This window comes from Scomber scombrus, chromosome 2 (assembly GCF_963691925.1).
Source record: "Scomber scombrus chromosome 2, fScoSco1.1, whole genome shotgun sequence".
Classification (NCBI taxonomy): Eukaryota; Metazoa; Chordata; class Actinopteri; order Scombriformes; family Scombridae; genus Scomber; species Scomber scombrus.
Genome location: NC_084971.1, coordinates 10,975,851 through 10,993,970, shown reverse-complemented (window position 1 = coordinate 10,993,970; position 18,120 = coordinate 10,975,851). Strand labels below are relative to the sequence as shown.

At 40.5% G+C, this 18,120-nt stretch overlaps 2 protein-coding genes across 3 annotated transcripts; both read right to left on the bottom strand.

Moving 5' to 3' along the window:
- Positions 1–5,256: 5,256 nt before the first annotated feature.
- dennd1c (DENN domain containing 1C) lies at positions 5,257–13,494 on the bottom strand. Of its 2 annotated transcripts, XM_062427380.1 has the most exons (23): positions 13,359–13,494; positions 12,811–12,875; positions 12,163–12,206; positions 11,995–12,044; positions 11,770–11,889; positions 11,614–11,683; positions 11,448–11,528; positions 11,289–11,354; positions 10,520–10,573; positions 10,194–10,304; positions 9,757–9,857; positions 9,523–9,568; positions 9,314–9,415; positions 8,975–9,100; positions 8,617–8,718; positions 7,951–8,041; positions 7,815–7,855; positions 7,673–7,723; positions 7,517–7,564; positions 7,312–7,419; positions 6,970–7,049; positions 6,654–6,867; positions 5,257–6,558 (listed from the first exon to the last, which is right to left on the bottom strand). In XM_062427380.1, the coding sequence occupies exons 1-23, from the start codon at positions 13,373–13,375 to the stop codon at positions 5,539–5,541; spliced, it is 2,808 nt and encodes a 935-aa protein (XP_062283364.1). In that variant the 5' UTR covers positions 13,376–13,494; the 3' UTR covers positions 5,257–5,538. The 2 variants fall into 2 exon arrangements, with proteins under 2 accessions (XP_062283364.1, XP_062283371.1); XM_062427387.1 differs by lacking the exon at positions 11,289–11,354.
- A 738-nt stretch (positions 13,495–14,232) lies between these two features.
- Positions 14,233–17,486, bottom strand: LOC133987885 (tubulin beta-4B chain-like). The gene is made up of 5 exons (XM_062427368.1): positions 17,323–17,486; positions 16,114–16,222; positions 15,891–16,001; positions 15,515–15,759; positions 14,233–15,434 (listed from the first exon to the last, which is right to left on the bottom strand). The coding sequence occupies exons 1-5, from the start codon at positions 17,377–17,379 to the stop codon at positions 14,622–14,624; spliced, it is 1,335 nt and encodes a 444-aa protein (XP_062283352.1). The 5' UTR covers positions 17,380–17,486; the 3' UTR covers positions 14,233–14,621.
- Positions 17,487–18,120: the final 634 nt, after the last annotated feature.

Genomic DNA, 18,120 nt, shown 5'->3' with positions numbered 1-18,120 from the left:
CGCGCCATGATTATGTATTTTTAAGGAGTTCCAGCCATACTATTTCAGCAAGAATTTCAACAAGAATAAACTTACAGTAATACCCACATTTTCAAACGAGTCCCATAAACAATATATAAGTGCTGTTTAACAATAATCTTTTTGTATAGCCTATTGAACATTTTGCCTTTGTTTTTTAATAAGTATTTTAATTCAATTTACTCCACTTCATTGTTACTCATGAAATCACATGACTACCAATAAGAAACTAAAAGTGGCCCAGTCAGCACAGCAAATCTTTAGAAGGCAAAGTTTAGAACAGTCATTTTGTTTTGCACTTTGGATTTCCAGTTAAATGGAGTGACTTTTATCTCTGATAAATAGTTGTAAACTATTACATTTATGTTCTTTCCATCACTGACATGAAGAATATAAAAGGAGAAAACTCTGTGTAACTCATCTAAAGATGTATATAAGATATCTGCTCTTATCTATTCCTTGTGACTCAGTCTTATTTTTTTTCTCCACTTCCTTTAAGACTTGATTTAGCACAGAGCGGTCATAGTGTGTCTTTGTTTGAATAGTAATAATGAAAGTAGGTTAGGCCGCGGCAGAAAGCAGATTGCCCTCAGCTGACACAAACAGTACAAGGCCTTTTCTCTCTAATTATTAAACCCAAGCCAGCCTGGTCTCAGAGTGATTGACAATGTGTTTGTCAAGGCAAACGGCGTCAGTCCGCATCCTCTCTGTAGTGAGCTCTGTGGCTTGATGGTAATACAAAAGTAAAAAAGTCAATAAAATACATGTCAGAAAATAAAATATTTGAATTTGAACTGACCGATGCAGTGTGTGTGTGTGTGTGTGTGTGTGTGTGTGTGTGTGTGTGTGTGTGTGTGTGTGTGTGTGTGTGTGTGTGTGTGTGTGTGTGTTGTGTGTGTGTGTGTGTGAGAGAGAGAGAGATAAGCAGCTGTTTCTGATTGGTGGTGGGAGGTACACGTGACCGATCTCATTTGCATATGGACAGGCAGGTGAGCGTGGGAGAAAATAGTTTCAGCAAACACCTCGAACCTTGGCACTCTTCATTTCCGTCCGCAGCGTACCTTCAATCAAGCGTCACCTCAAGAACGCGCAGGTCATCTCAGTTTGAGACGTCATAACCGGACAGGTAACTCTCACTGAACTCATTATTTTTATTCCTTTAAATAAAAACGTAACCAACGAAGGAACCTATTAACCTATTAAACAGCGTGTTGTTGAGCCAGAGAGCCTGCAGGACCTGCTTCAGTGCTCTACCTGCAGTACCAGTGGTTTCACCTGACATTTCACAGGAGCTGCAGCAGCACTCTCACCTGAGCAGAGGAGCCACCGGTTTAACAGGTGTAGCAGGACCTGCATTCCGCCGTGAAGAGACATGCATCCGCCTGTGGCAATATAAACCTCAGGTAGGTGTGTCTATGTGATTAGTTAACCGAGAATTTGGGACAATATAGGCCCTTTCTGTCTTAAGAGATCGAGGTACAGGGGATTTACTTCTTTTTTCATTGAAGAAAGTTCCTGCTTCTCTGCAAGGACTTTTCTGGTGAGTTTAGCATATTTTCTTCTTCTACTGCCAAATCAATGGTATTTTCTCAGCTCTTACCAGGACTAATTTTGTACTTTCGATGTTTCCTTTACATGTTGTTGCCTATTATAGGATTACATTTACCCAGTGTGTAGTGATCAAGTTTATCATATGATGCAGAAGGCTTTCTTTTTTTAAATGCAGCCTTGTTATTAATAATAATCGATATTTGTTCAAAACATGTTATGTGTTAAGGACTGCAACTAACAATTGTTTTCATTATTTATTAATCTGCCAGTTTTTTCAATTGATTGATTGTTTTGTATAACATCAGAAATAGTGAAACAAGCTTATTAGAGCCCATGGTGACATCTTCCAATGTCTTATTTTTTCTGATCAACAGTCAAGAATCCAAATATTCAGTTTACTGTGAAACAGAAACACTTTTAATCCTCATATCTAAGAAGCTGCAGCCAGCAAATATTTATCATATCTGCATAAAAATGACTACAATGACTAATTGGTTGTCAAAATTATTATTAATTTTCTGTGGATCAGCTTATCAATTAATTGACTAATAGTTGCAGGGCTAATTTCAGGAATGAAGAAGAATGCCAGTCACAGTTTCCTGGAGCCTAAGATCCTAAGAAAATCAGCAAATCTTAACATTTGAGAGGCTGGAAATAACTAATCTATGGCTTTTTTTAGTGGACCAAAATAGTAATATTAATATTCTGTTGACAACTGAGGCATTGACTGATCATTTCAGCTTGGATACTTTTTACACTGACAGCTGTGCTCACATAGTGTTATATAAATTAATGTTTTTCTCTCTTTTTCCTTTATTTCCACTACCAACTTTCAGTGTCTTTGGTTGCTTGGCCTTTAGGCAATAGTACACTCACTGAGAATTCAACACCTCCTAAGGAGTGTAATGCAATCCAGTACAACCCAGCAAATATTACCTTTGTAGAACACACTGAAAATAAACTGGTTTGTGCGCGTTAGAAGTGTTAATTCGGCTCTGTGGTGATGTTTGAGTTGTTTGAGGCTACACTTTCTGGTGTTGTTTGGAGTATATTGAACAATGTCTCTGCTGTTTAACACACATCAGGCAACAGTATGCTGCCATTTTTCTCAAAGAGGACTTCAAGGCAACTCAAGTACAGCTTATCCATTATACTCCAGTTCTTGTCTTGACTAAGTCATGATACATAGGCCTGATCGTTGTTCTTAAATGTTTCAGCTATCTTCCAGTCAGAGCTAGAATTGATAAGATCTTACTTCTGGATATTCAAAGCTCTCAGAGACCTAAAAGAAGTATATCTTTAAGGTGTATGCATGAGTGAATTAGGTTATTACTAAAAGTAAGCCCTCTTAATCATTTGTTATGACCCTTTTAGAAGTTTATGGTATTGTATTTACCTTCCTGTGTTTTCGTATTTTCTTTATTTTTGCTGTGTTCAGGACACTTATGGGCATTTGGGTGTGTAGCCCCCAGCCAATGACAGCATACAGGGTGTGAAGTCAGGACTTTTTGCATAGCGGCCAGGTTACAGAACTGTCTTCATCTCTCCTCTGCTCTCTGTCTCTGGTTCATAGGTTTAATAAAGAGCTGCAGGTCTGGTGTTGAACTATACACACACAGAGAGCAGAAAGGCCACAGTGAGCAGGAAGAAGCTCTGCATTCACACGAAATCCGACAACGCAGCACCTTCCTGCAAGGTTGTGAGGAAGTGTGGGTGTGTTTATTTGTGCTTTAGCACCTAACTGCCATGAAACAATCAGAATTCATTTCATTCATTCAATTTGATTCATGGCTTTGTTCTTGCCAATGCTGCTCACTCCCTTCATTCACTCTCTGGCTCGCTCAATCACTGCTGCACTCTCTCTTCCATGCACAGGTCACTCAGGTCATCTGACTGGCGATTTTAATAAAACTGGCACCAGAAGCAGCTGTTTTTATTTAATGTCCTTTAACATCAGCAATTTACTATAGTTTTTATAATTTCAAAGTGAATTTAGTTATATGTAGTCTGGCATATACAGTACACGTAGCTACATGTATACATACAGTATACCTGAGATGGTGGCCTGTCCCCCTTTTCGCATTTTCTTTGTGTATGATACCAAAACAAACTGATTGGTTTTTTTTTTCTTACAAAATGTGTTGTATGAATAAATGTGAGTTGTTTTTTTTACATAAACCAACAAGAATTTCTGAAAAGCCTTAGAGATTTTTTTTTCTCCTCACGCATAAAATCTCAGAAAGCATCTAGTAGGATCCATCTGATCCCCAATTTGTGTGTTTTTTTTGGGGGTTTTTTTCAGATGTTCCATCGTCTTCTTGTATCTAATGATTCTCCCTTTGGTCCAGATGTAAGATCTCAGGCATCTCACTGACCTGATAGATACTTTTTATACATCAGAGAGGTAAGTTTAGAAGAAACGCTAATGCTTTTTGTCCCACCTGTTATCTGTAATTTGATCAAAGGATTTTTCCTGAAAAGAATTTTGTATTTTGGAACAAATTATAATTTCCTCAAAAGGAGAAAAATAAACCCATGAAAATATTGATTAATCCTGATTTACTGCAAGGAACTTTATTCTCTTTGTGTATTGAATCGCTCGCTGTCCTCCAATGTTAAGTTTCACTTTGAAGTCTACTAACTGAGCACTGTCTCTATTTAACCAATATAAGCAGTATTATATAATACTAGTATGGGGATTTTATTGGTATTTTATAGTACCAAATTACATAGTTATTTCTGTGAGATGTCTGGATCTTTAAAATGCTGCATGTGGTCAACAGTGGTTTAAATTGAGGTAATGCATTAATTGACCCCTCTGACTTGCTGACCTGTGTGTGTGATTTACTCCACAGCTGTCGGTCACCAAAGCGATGCAGACACTAATCACACCTACAGTTTCGGCTTTGGTCTGCACTGTACTATCCCTGCTCAGCTTGGCTCTGCTGCTGCTGCTATGCGTTATCAGGAAGAAAAGGAGCATGGCGGGAACGTACCATCCCAGTGCAGAGGAGAGGAAACAAACAGGATCAGCAGGATCTGAAAAGCCTGTCCTGCCTCTACCACTGCCCAAAGAAGAACGACTCATATGATGAACGTATAAAAGTGGCCTTGCTTACTTTTTTTTGTTTTTTGTTTTGATTTTTACACCATATTCAGTTTTACTTCACTGTCACTGTGCAAGCCTGTGGATATAACCACCTGTCCTTTGGAATGATCCAACACAATAAACACTGAAATGTTGTGCTCATGATGACAACAGAAAGACTGATCCGATCTGATCAGTTCTATCACTGGCTTCCCTGCATGAGAAAAGGAAATGTATGTTTTTTGGAGTGTGGACGTTTTGCTCACTGTTGTATTCCCTCATCTGAACAAGTCACTCCCTTTATTTTGCCACGTAAGGGACCTGTGCTCTAGTATATTTTGTATTTGTACAGAGGTTTGTCTGTTAATGTACTGTGTATTCTGTGTATTTATATATAAAACAAGAATTACTTTTGTTATGAAGGATATTGATTAGAAACACTGACTATGACTGCAATGCACTTTTATTAAAAAGCATGATTTAGTTTGAAAAAAAATCAGTATGTACAGTACACAAAGTGTTATGTTAATAAATGTGCACACAGAGTACTACTGCTCTTTCTTTCCCCTGTCCTGAACCAAGAGTGGAAAAGGTAGATGTTTAGTTTAGTCATTTATTGAAATTCTGTTGTGAAGAGTTGCCAAAAATGAAAGGATTATCCTCAGAATGTGTCAGTTTTTGTTGGGGAAGTAGCTGATGGAGAGCACATCTCTCTCACAGGTATATTTGTAGAAAATATTCATATTACAATGACATATAGGCCATCACAAAGTAGCAGATGTGCAAAATGTGTTTTGTCCACACATATACAAAATGAACTCCGTTTAAATATCTGATCAATCTCTGTGAAGCAACCTGCCTGCCAGTCTGCGGCCTACTCATTAAGCCTCAAATTTCTTCTTAAGTTCAGACACTTTGATAATTGGGAGTGGGTCTTCCTCCTCATGCTCCTTGGAGCAGCTGTTGGCATCTGATTGGGTGTTTGAGTCACATGATGGGTGAGTTTGTGCGTTCTCCCGGCTGCGAAACACGCTGCAAGGTCTCTCAGGTTCAGCCAAGCCCTTGGCCCTGGACTTCACTTGAAAGTCTTGACTGGGTCCCTGAGACTGGAAGCGTGTTACAGCAGATAGGACTTTAGGAGGAGGGGGGGTCCGTCTCATTTCCCGCTCTTCTTTCTTTACTGCTGCTTCACTCTTTTTTTCCTGGCCTGCTGGAGGTGTCAGGTCGGCAGCGAGACTCCGAGATCCAAAAGAAGCTTCTGTTTTCACACTAGGTGTCTCCTTCTGTCCTTGCTGTTCTTCCACAGTGTCAGGATGATGATCAGACTGGGGATTTAGTTTTATAAGTTTGTTTAATAACTCTGTCGCCACTTCATTTTGCTCTTCCAGCCTCTCTTTTTCCTCTTCCCCACTTGCTACATTTTTTTCAGTTTTATTTATTTCTTCCGTCTCATGTCCCTCAACTACATCCTTAGTCTGACTTTCCCCCTTTCCTTTCAACCCTTCATCCTCTTGCTGCTCAACTGTTTCTATCACATAGCCCTCTCCAAAACACACTCTCTTTTCTGGATCTTCTTTCTTTTTCTCTTCCTCTAACTTTACTTCCTTAGAGTTATTTTTGTCTGTTATTTCTCCTCCTTGGTTCCCATTTATTGCTACCTTCACTTCTTCCTGTTTTTCTCTGGCATCCCCCTGTCCCTCTTCTTGTTCCTCTATTGCACATGCAACCAGCAAACTCTTTGATCTCTCCTCCTCTGGCATGCTGGTGTCCAGGCACAGCAAATCAGAGTCCTCTGTGAGGTCTAACCGTTCTTCAGTAGTTTCTACATGCCAGCTGTGCAGGCTGCCACTGCCACCGATGGACAGAGACAGGCTTTCCTGGCTCGGGTTGGCTGGACAGCGCTGGAAAACACAACAAAAGCTGTTATTATGCCAGAAATTACAAACGTCATATATACATTTGTTTGTGTGTGTGTGACAGTCCCTCATTTTCTTACCTTTGTAATATAGTCATGACTGTCTGGTCCAAACAGATCCAGGCTGCGTGTGCCATACAGCAGGCCACGTTCGTGGGAGCTCCGAGTGCTGAGTGTGTCGAAGATCTCCCCAAGCAGATCCATCTCCTCCTGGTCACACAGCAGTGAATCTTCCTCCTCTTCTTCATCCCTCTGGCGGTCGGAGTCAGGCTCCGCCACAGGCCCAGACATAGCTCTGTTGCACAGAGATAATAAACAGAATAGCAAAAACAAGAAAATACATGCTGCATATTCTTTTTCTTGGGTTTTTCCATTTCTGTATCTCTTCATCCCTCACCCATCCCATGCATCTCCAGTGTCCATGTAGTCCACGTCGCTGGCAGCGCTATGTTTGTAATTTGGCCGACGAGGACGTGACTAACATAAGCAACACAGTAACAAAGCAAAGAGACGTCCCCCCAACAAACAAATGTTGTTGTGAAACACAATAAAGCAACATATATGGAGCAATGAAAAGTAAAAAAAAAAAAAAAAAAAAAAACAGCACGAAAAAGCATAGTGAGACAACAGAGAGGAAGATTGTTGTTATTTTTGAAGATTTTGTACATTTAAAATTAGTGAGATAAAGCTGAGGTGTGAGATTGTTCTGAATGATGTGGTAGAGTGAGACTGAACTCACCTTTCCAAAGTGCTGTGTGATTGGCAGCCGGTTCTGGAGGCAGTTAGATTGGGCACTGCGGTGTGACACTGATCCACCTCTGTGAAGACGGTGCTCTTCATTGTGGGGCTGCATTATACACACATACACACACAAGGTAAAAGTATTACAACCACAGCTGAATGTGTACCAGTTGAGGTCAGTACCTACATAAACTCAAACCCACCTTGTGTATAAGCAGGTTCTTCAAACCAGACCTTGCAAGACCTTTGGCCTGGGAGAGATTAAAAAGATTTTGACTTGTTCTGGTAATACAGATAGAATTTAATTGTGAAACACAGACCTCTCCTCCACCCAGCAGAAGTCCTCAGCTTGTACTCACCGTTATGTTTGCTTTGGACTTCATGTTGAGGATTAGTGCTCCTCCCCCTTTCTGTTAAAAGTAGAAATATACCCCTGTTGCAGATTCCAACAAGATGAGAACAAATGCAATGTTTGCTTCAATGACGATTAAATGAACTTACCTTTAAATTACCAACCAACTGTTGATAAGATTTGCTTTTTCCTGCAAAAAGACAAAAATACAAAGTAAAGTAGATAAGTGAATAATACAATAAATTAACATCACGCGACAGAACATATATATGCAGAAATATCCACCTGCTGTTGTTTCACACTTAACAATCTCCTCCTCAAAGAGGTCATCTGGTTCCTCCCCTGTATTCAGAATATCCAGGCGGCCATCAATGAACTGGAAAAATATATGTATTGATCACAATACTGTATATTACATGACAATACTCATTTAACTTGAAAATGATATTTAGCCCATTTCATAAATTTGGCAGTCATGTTTAACAAATGATTTATGCTTGCAAATTGAAGATTAAGTAAATCATGTATAGCCTTCACATGCTCATGCATGGGTTGCAAGTATGGCTTTTGTTTTGATGAGTTAAACGTCAAAGCAGGATAGGAAATTATTTTATGTAGCAAATAGCAGCATGCATGTTGCAAATTTGGTGAAAAAATACCTTGGGTCCCTAAAAAAAGATCTTGTGTCATGCTTTTTTATATTCTGTGTATTTGTATTTCCATAAAATAAATGTTTTATAAAGTAGCAATGTCTTGTAATCCCATATGAGATGGACCAGATGTTTGGCATTACACAAACCGGCTGCAACATTTCACCCAAAAAACCTTTCTCCAGTAAATACTGTATCTGTAGAAACCTAAACATTGAGTTGCAAGTTCTACCAGACATAAATGTTGTAATTAGCACATCTATCCAGCAGAGGGAAGCAAATGACCAGATAATTTGTGTACCTGTTTGAAAGATTGTAAATGAACAGCACTCTGTAGAAACTGTCTCATAGTGTGGGACTTGTGATCTAAAAACAACTCCTCACTGAACAACATTTCACCCTCCTGCAAAAGAGACAGAGCAATATACACAACAAGAGAACAATGAGAACAAAAAACACAGATACTGTAGGCCAACTGCCTGGACCATGCAGAGCTGAAGATCTGCTGAAATGCAGATGACACTTAAAGTTGTCCAATTACATAAACATGGATTCCTGTTTTTTTCAGCTTTTTTTTGCAAGTGTTTAACAAACTATCAAACTACCATTCATACAATTTAAAATTAAAATGTTAATAAGGGGCAACAAGCCATTCTGACCCCATTGCTCTGCAGCGAGTCCCTGTAGCCTCCAAACAGCAGAGCCTGAGCTTTCAGGAAGGCCCTTGAGACACCACAGCCGGGAGACACTGCCTGACGCTTCAAACATACCTTCAGCCCGGACATCTGGAGACATATTTACATTGTTATCCACGACATTAATCCAGAGAAATGTGTAATTTTCTACATTATATGTATTATGGTCACAATGACTCTACACAATAGACTCTCTACTCTCTACACTCTACTCCTTACTATATAAAACAATGTGTTAAGTGTTAAATGGGCACCAACAAAGAGACACAAACATATACTTAGTGTGAGTGTTAATAACTGTACCACATCTGAAGGTATCCTTTTATGGTCATCGAAGGGGGTTTCCAGTGTGTTTGTATCCACGTTTAGAATCACAACTTCCTCCAACCCACGACTCCTCACCCTCTGTCAGACACACACATTATGATCAAGGGTCCATGACTGGGGACAAACCTGGTAGATTCATAGGTCTGGTGAAACTTTTGTGATAATAATTTTTAACAGTAGTTTACCTCAGATAGACTGGTGTGGACCCCTATTAGGTACGGCATAGGTGCACTGTAATATAAAACAAAATAAACTGTGAATCTATTATAGATAGATAGATAGATAGATAGATAGATAGATAGATAGATAGATAGATAGATAGATAGATAGATAGATAGATAGATAGATAGATAGATAGATAGATAGATAGATAGATAGATAGATAGATAGATAGACTGATTGACTGATTGATATCTCACCAACAGTAGTCCAATAGGTGTGGTGGCAGGACAGGGATGAAGATGTGTTGCCAGTACATGGGGTACAACACAGCAGTGAGTGCATGCACGCAAGACGTCAACTACACACAAACACAAGATGGAGGATGGTTTGAGACAGTTATAAGACCAAGGACACACAAGGCTGCCTGTGCGGTTTGTTATAGGTCACGTATGGTGGCCACTGTGTGACTCCCAGCCAATAGAAATTTGGTTTCCCTTTAAATGTATTCAGCAGAAGCTACAGTGGTTTCAGTCTCTGGGGTTAGGTGAATGTTGATGGGTAGAAGTTGGGGTTTGGCACTTGTGGTAAATATGGTCACTGGTTACCTAAGTTTCCAGAGAATGAACCTGCTTCAGTGAATAAAAAATAAATAAAATAAAATACTATAAGAAATAGGAGAAGAAATATGTCTTACAGTGCTGAGTTTGCTAGCAAAGATGATGATGCGTCTCTCAAACAGCATGCTGGCATAGATCTGGAGCAGGTTCCCCACATCTACTGCTACAATGAGCTCTGTCAAGTTCCTCTGGCAAACACACGCACACGCACACGCACACGCACACGCACACGCACACGCACACGCACACACACACACACACACACACACACACACACACACACACACACACACACACCACATCACACAAATAAAATACATCAATTTGAATGGGCAAAGCACCGTGCAAAAAAGCCTATACTTCAGGATATAAGATATATATCCTGAGTTTATAACATACTTACATTTTCAGGAATGGACGGGAGACTTCTGGGGTCTGGAGCAATGAAGTATGGAATCTAATCAAAAGGAATAAACGTCAGTATTACTGAGAAAGTGATGGAAATATAATTAAGGTGTTTTAGCTTTCAATTGGCTTAGTATATTTAACATCATAGAGACAAGGCTGCATCACAGGTGGACCAGACTTTAGATTTTCATTCCAAAATTCACTGCATCTGTTAAACAATGTTGTCATTTGACGCAAACTATTGTGCAAGCTAATATATTCTTGTAACAGAACCTCTAAAGTTACAATCCCTAAGATTTTCAATAAATCAAGACCAATTTTTGGTACTATTTATGGTCAACAATTTTCCTGAAATACATATTGATAATTAACAATGAATAATGCTATTAAGTAGTTACATTCTATAAGCCATAGCCTACTTGTGGTATTAAACCACATGTTCTGTTACCCTGGTAACCAATCAGGACTGAAATCTTATGGATTACAACTTTAATAATATTTTCTGTATTTTCACATCTTGAAATGAAATTCTTTCAATACAAAAATCCACAAGATACAACCAGCTTGTTGAGGGCAGTCATGGGTTAATTTAATTAGTTCACAGATCACACTGAACATTAGTTAGTGCAAATTGTGTTATTTTTGACTTGAAGATTTAATCAGTTAGAGGGGTGAGTGACATGGTTTTAGTCCACGCACATCAGGTTTAGGAAGCAGGAGTTAGTCTGTATCTGCTTGACCACATGAACCCCTGTGGGACTCACCCCCTCTTGTCCCTCTGGGTGTCCGACAGGATGGGACACTTTTGTGCTGACCAATAGTTGCTCTCCCTCAGAAAAAAACACAACATGCTAACCACTGACAGGAATTGGCCATAAAGTCAAGTGAGACTCCTGGTTTTTATTGGTTAATTTTAGATTTACCATCTGCAGAGTGACAGATCCAGCTGCCAGCGGTAAGTGCTGCGTGTAGAGTGCAGCCAGCAGCGCTTTCATCTCGTTGGTCTGTTGAGACAATGAAGATCATGTTAATGAATCTCATACAAGGGTGTGCGGATTAGAGAGTAACTGAAGAGCAACCGAAACTCACCTGTCCTTTTGATAGGTAATCAGCTAAGTTGTTGAGAAGTTTGTAGAACACTTCAAACCATGGAAGGTAACTGTAATTAGTTTGAGCATGGCGTTAAAGGCATGGTTCAGATCAACATGAGAATGAATCCCTCACACAAACATAATGTAGTTGTACCTGAGTATGCAAAGGCAGGTCTGTGTGCTGTTGGTGAGACGACAGAAGCCAAAGCGCTGGCATCCCTCAAGGTCAGTCAGAACAAAAGTAAAGTGCTGCACTGCCACGCCATCCCTCACCCTGAACAGATATATGGGTCAGGGAGTAAGAGATGGACAAATAGAAAAACTGTCAGGCCACAAATGTGACCAACAGCAAATACAGTCATGGCAAACTTATATTCACCTTTGTATGTCATATGGGAAGCAGAACCTGGGCAATGTTTGACAGGACTCCTAGAGTGGAAGAGAAAAATGTTTTTGTAAAAAATGTCCTTTAAAAAGCTGCAATGTTCATTTCAATGTGACAATAAATGTGTCAATGTTTCCAGGAGCAGGAGACATAAGTAGCTACCTCATCACCGAAGTCCTCTGGAAACTGAAACTGTACACCTGGATCTGTAACGTTAAAATAAATAAATAAATAGATCAAAATAACACTTATCCTATATGCAAATTTAACTTGCAACGGATTTATAGCAGGGTTTTACATCAAGGCAACAATGAGTTAAATACAAAGAGGATTAAGTATTTAATTATTGATAATAGACTAGTTGTTGCAATAGTCAATGATAAGTATTTCCTTCAGTTTCCACACAGCTGCTCAGTCTATCAGATTACCACAATTTGTGCTGGTTCAAATGCGACTAGACAAGCTGTGTGGTTTTTCTGATCACATGACAGGAAGCATGAGCAACTCACAGTACAGCAGAGACACCTTCATTAACCATACATTGTTATATATTATCATCTTATAATACAGCATAAATGATTTAAATGTTCCTTTAAAAAAAAAAAAAAAACATATCAACCAGCTTAGGTGTAGTCAGTGTAGTCTGTCATATGACAAAATGACAAGAAGAGAGTAAAAAAAGTAATGCAAAAGTGTTTGAGGAACACTTTAAATCAACTTCTCTGTTGCTGACAATTCCTTCTGCACAGTAAATGGTGCGATAACAGATGACACATTTTTGATACAATGTGGAGGTTGAAACGGACCCACCTTTGTCTCTGGCAACAGGGCACGTTGCTTCAAAGAAGCAGTTGAAGGTCCGCTCAGGGTTTTGTCTGACAGGAGAGATGTTCATAGCATTTGTGAGGTTTAACTTGTTATGTGTTACTCACCAGACTCGGACACTAATGATGAGATATTGCAGTGAAAACATTTATCAGATTACTTGTATCATAATTTCCAAAAACTGAAAATAATTAGCTTTCAGGTCATTATGAAACAGGTTTGCTTTTAATGACAATGATAAACTTTTATTAATATATTGGATGATGGTATTAAGGTCTACAGATAGAGTTGAGTGTGATTACATTAACACATTCAAATGTTGCTTATTTGTAACAAAGACAGAGGAACATTTTGCTCTACTTTGAACATGAACAGGTCTACCATGAAGAGTGTGGCAGCTTATAGATGGCAACAAAGTTGCTGCAGGAAACTTCCTGTGCAGTTGTGAGAGGAAGTAATAAAAACCACAAGAACAGAATGACAGGCAGAGTGATGATGATGGAAGTCGATCAAAAATTACACGATTAACTTACTTCAGTCTGGATCCCATAATTCCTGAATGTGACTGTGTCCATATGTTTGTCCAGGAAGAAAGAGCTCTTCGGCAGGTGTATTAGATGATGGTCATATCTGTGATGTAGCAGTGGTGTAAATGAAGGCAGACAGCAGCAGCAGTAGTCTGCACAATCAGCACCGGACTGATGAAACACTTCCTGCTTCATGGCAGTATGTGTGTTGTGTCAGTGTCAGTGCGAACGCATGTATGACGTCTGTTACCTCCCCAAACTCTCAGTATTCATAATAACTTCTCTAAACTTAAATGTATCTCTCATTTTGCTAATTTGTAGCCAAGAGATGAACAGGTTAAATTAAGATGAGATGAAGTAAGGTACAGTAAAAAAAAAAAATGCAATCCTGCTCAGGGACCATATAAACCACTGCTTTCTGATCATGCATTATATACTTTGTATCAAGAGACATGCTTTTAGTGTTAATGCCATCCTATTTAAACAACAAAAACCTATACAAGGGCTTCAAAATCCTTCACCTTTACAATAGAGGAGTATGTGCACCACACATCACAACAGAGCATTTGGTATAATGGATTTCATAGTACAAAAGAGGCATCAATGTCCACATCCTGCTCAAACACACTAAACCCTCAGATCCCACACTGCCTCCTTGTGGTGGTCAAGTAAAACTGCTGCATATGATGACAATGCAGGTCTCCATTTTGGTTTGCTTCCTATGTGACATCTCTGGATGCTGAATTGTTCATCCTGAAATTAGTAAGCCTATATATATTTCAAAAGGTATGACATAAGGTATAATTATCTACTTGTTTTGTTTATATGTTGTGTATTAAAATTCTAAATGTATCACACAAAAGAAATCACACAATGAGGTGTTTATTTCCAACAACTTTATTTCAATCAATGCCAAATTAGACAAGTGATCAAATTTAAAGTGAGTTAAACAGTTTTATTGGATTTTTTTGGTCCAGGTATAAGCTGTTTGATGGATGAGCATGAAAAGAAAAGCCACTGACAAACGACCACAAGCACACCAGTGTTAGCTACTTTTATAAGAGCACTGAGATGAGAGATTCAGTTTTTTTAGTGCTGTGAATTACACTGTGGCTGGAGGAATGACTGTCAATGGAAGTAAGAAGAGAGGCAGAGAGAAAAGGAACCAGGAAAGGCGGGAGTGAGAGAAAGAGAGCAGAGTAGGACTGAAATAAGTGGATGGATGGAGTTATGACAAGTGCAGACAAGAAATGATGGGTGATTTCAGCCTTAGGCCACCTCTTCCTCTCCCTCCTCCTCAAACTCTCCCTCCTCAGCAGTGGCGTCTTGGTACTGCTGATACTCGGACACCAGGTCGTTCATGTTGCTCTCTGCCTCGGTGAACTCCATCTCATCCATGCCCTCGCCAGTGTACCAGTGGAGGAAGGCCTTGCGACGGAACATGGCGGTAAACTGCTCGGAGATGCGCTTGAACAGCTCTTGGATGGCTGTGCTGTTGCCAATGAAGGTGGCGGCCATCTTGAGCCCACGGGGAGGGATGTCGCACACTGCGGTCTTGACGTTGTTGGGGATCCATTCAACAAAGTAGCTGCTGTTCTTGTTTTGCACATTCAGCATCTGCTCGTCCACTTCCTTCATGGACATGCGGCCACGGAATACAGCTGCCACGGTCAGGTAGCGGCCGTGGCGGGGGTCACAGGCGGCCATCATGTTTTTGGCATCGAACATCTGTTGAGTGAGTTCTGGCACTGAGAGGGCTCTGTACTGCTGGCTTCCCCGGCTAGTGAGAGGGGCGAAGCCTGGCATGAAGAAATGAAGACGGGGGAAGGGCACCATGTTGACGGCCAGTTTGCGGAGGTCAGCGTTGAGCTGGCCGGGGAAACGCAGGCAAGTTGTCACGCCGCTCATGGTAGCAGAGACCAGGTGGTTAAGGTCTCCGTAAGTGGGTGTGGTGAGTTTGAGAGTGCGGAAGCAGATGTCATACAGGGCCTCGTTGTCGATGCAGTAGGTCTCATCTGTGTTCTCAACCAGCTGGTGGACAGACAAGGTGGCGTTGTAGGGCTCCACAACTGTGTCTGACACCTGGAGGCAGAACACACTAAGGTCAGCGACATGAAAATCAAGAAAAAACACAAACAAGCAGTGTGACATGATCACTGTACCTTAGGGGAGGGCACCACACTGAAGGTGTTCATGATACGATCGGGGTACTCCTCACGGATCTTGCTGATGAGCAGAGTTCCCATACCAGAGCCGGTACCACCGCCCAGGGAGTGTGTAAGCTGGAAACCCTGAAGGCAATCACAGCTTTCAGCCTCCTTCCTCACTACATCCATGACGGAGTCCACCAGCTCGGCTCCCTCTGTGTAGTGGCCCTTGGCCCAGTTGTTACCCGCTCCGCTCTGGCCTGGAAGGAAGGGGTTAATTACAATCTGCTGTCACAGTTAGTCTGTTTATAGAAAGTGTCTTTATTTAAGTATCAAAACCTTCCATTTTCTATGTAATATTCAACATATGTGCATGTGCAGCTGATCATACCAAAGACAAAGTTGTCGGGTCTGAAGATCTGTCCGAAAGGGCCGGAGCGGACAGAGTCCATAGTTCCTGGCTCAAGATCCACTAAGATGGCCCTGGGCACATATTTCCCTCCTAGAACACAAATACTCGTTTCAACATTTTTATTAAAAAAAAAAAAGAAAAAAGGAAAAAGTGGTGACTTAGATATCACACTACAGTAATATTTCATTTTGACAATCCTGACCTGAGGCCTCATTATAGTAGACATTGATTCTGTCCAGCTGCAGGTCGCTGTCTCCGTGGTAGCTTCCTGTTGGGTCAATGCCATGCTCATCACTGATGACTTCCCAGAACTACAGACATGTTTGAGAGACACCAGTTAATAAAAATATGCAAAACACAGTCTGAATTTAACACATTTACATTTAATATCACAACGCTGGAAAGCCTGATATTAATATTATAGTGCTGCAACAATGAATTTACTAGTTGATCAAGTCATTTATGAAGGAAAAAATTTAAATATTTACGGCTTTCAGCTTCTCAGAAATTATGATTTGCCTCTTTCCTCTGTTTTATATAATTGTGCATTGATTTAAATTTTTTATTTTTTATTTATTATTTATTTTGGACTATATGGGCGCAACAACGTGATCTGAAAATTTCACCTTAGGCTTGAAAATGTGGATTTCTTTACATTTTATAGACGAAGCAATTAACAGATGAATCGATAATGAATGTACTTTTATTAAAATCGTTAGTTGCAGCCCTGGATAATGTATTATGTAAATATTCAGGTTCATCAATCTCAAATGAACCTCTGGATAACACATTGACAAAACACACAGGAACATTTAAAGGATATGAAAATACCTATAGGCTGAGGCAGGGATGTTAATAAAATATCAAGCTGTAGGCCTAATTATGATTAAATATAATCTGTGTGTGCTGAAAAACTGCATTGCTGCGTACCAGCACATCATTCGGTGTCTGAGTGCCACACCCCTCAGACACACACACACACACACAAACACACACATAGACACATCACATCACATCACATCACATCAGATCACACAAATAAAATAATATAATAATATATATTAGTTTTTCAGCCAACGCCCTCATAATTTCAGAGGCCAGATCAGGCTGATCTGAGAGAGACACTGTCGCAGTTTACAGTGATCAGCTCATTTCTCATGTATTTGCTCATTTAAATGGCATCCACCGCATCAGCGGGGATATCTCGCTTGTCACCACCCATCCTGAAGGATGCTATTGTACTCTGCCTCCACCACACTAACACTTCCCTCTATGATGACCTATTTAGTATTTCCCACGGACAGCAAGGCCTCGTACAGCGGCCCACACAGTCAGCAACAGGGATAAACTTGAATTCAGTTACATAAAACTGATTACAATTGACCTAAAAGGCCGAAGTGTATGTTCATACCTTTGCTCCAATCTGGTTACCGCACTGCCCGGCCTGAAGATGCACGATCTCACGCATGTTGTCGTTGCTGTGTGGAGAGAGAGCTGGAGAAACTGTGATTGCTAGTCGACGGTCTGGCTGAATGCTGGACTGGAGGACTGTTGATGCGTCGTAAGCTCTTTCGTTCTCTCCCTCCCCCTCTCTCTTCGTCCGCCTGCGGCTGCGCCGTTCCTCCCGGTGCTGCAGCATGACGTCATCTCCATGGCAACGGGAACCGGGCACGGCCGGAAAAATTGGCTGCCTTGCCCGGACTGGTTGGAAGAACGCCGCGCAGACACCGGTGACTGTGGGATTGACATGTCTGCATGAGATGACACAGATAAAAACCCGAGAATAGTCTTTCACTCTAGACTGGATCCAAAGGTGCTGGTCAGCATTAGCCTATGTGTGAGGGAAATAATGAACACACATGTGGCTAAATGTTTGTTCAAATATCCTAGGTTATAATTCATGTTAGTTCAAATATGGTTGGATGCAATATGGCGATAATGGAATGATGCATAATTGAGACAATGTAACCGTCCTGCAGGTTACATTGCCTACTGGATGAAGCCATTTATCTGTTTATTATGTGTGTGTGTGTGTGTGTGTGTGTGTGTGTGTGTGTGTGTGTGTGTGTGTGTGTGTGTGTGTGTGTGTGTGTGTGTGTGTGTGTGTGTGTGCATATCTTTCTATATTTAAGAGACATTTCTTTGTTGTGTCGTCACAATTTCAAATGGCAATTTGAGGGTTGAGACTTGGCTTTAAGAGGGTTAGGTT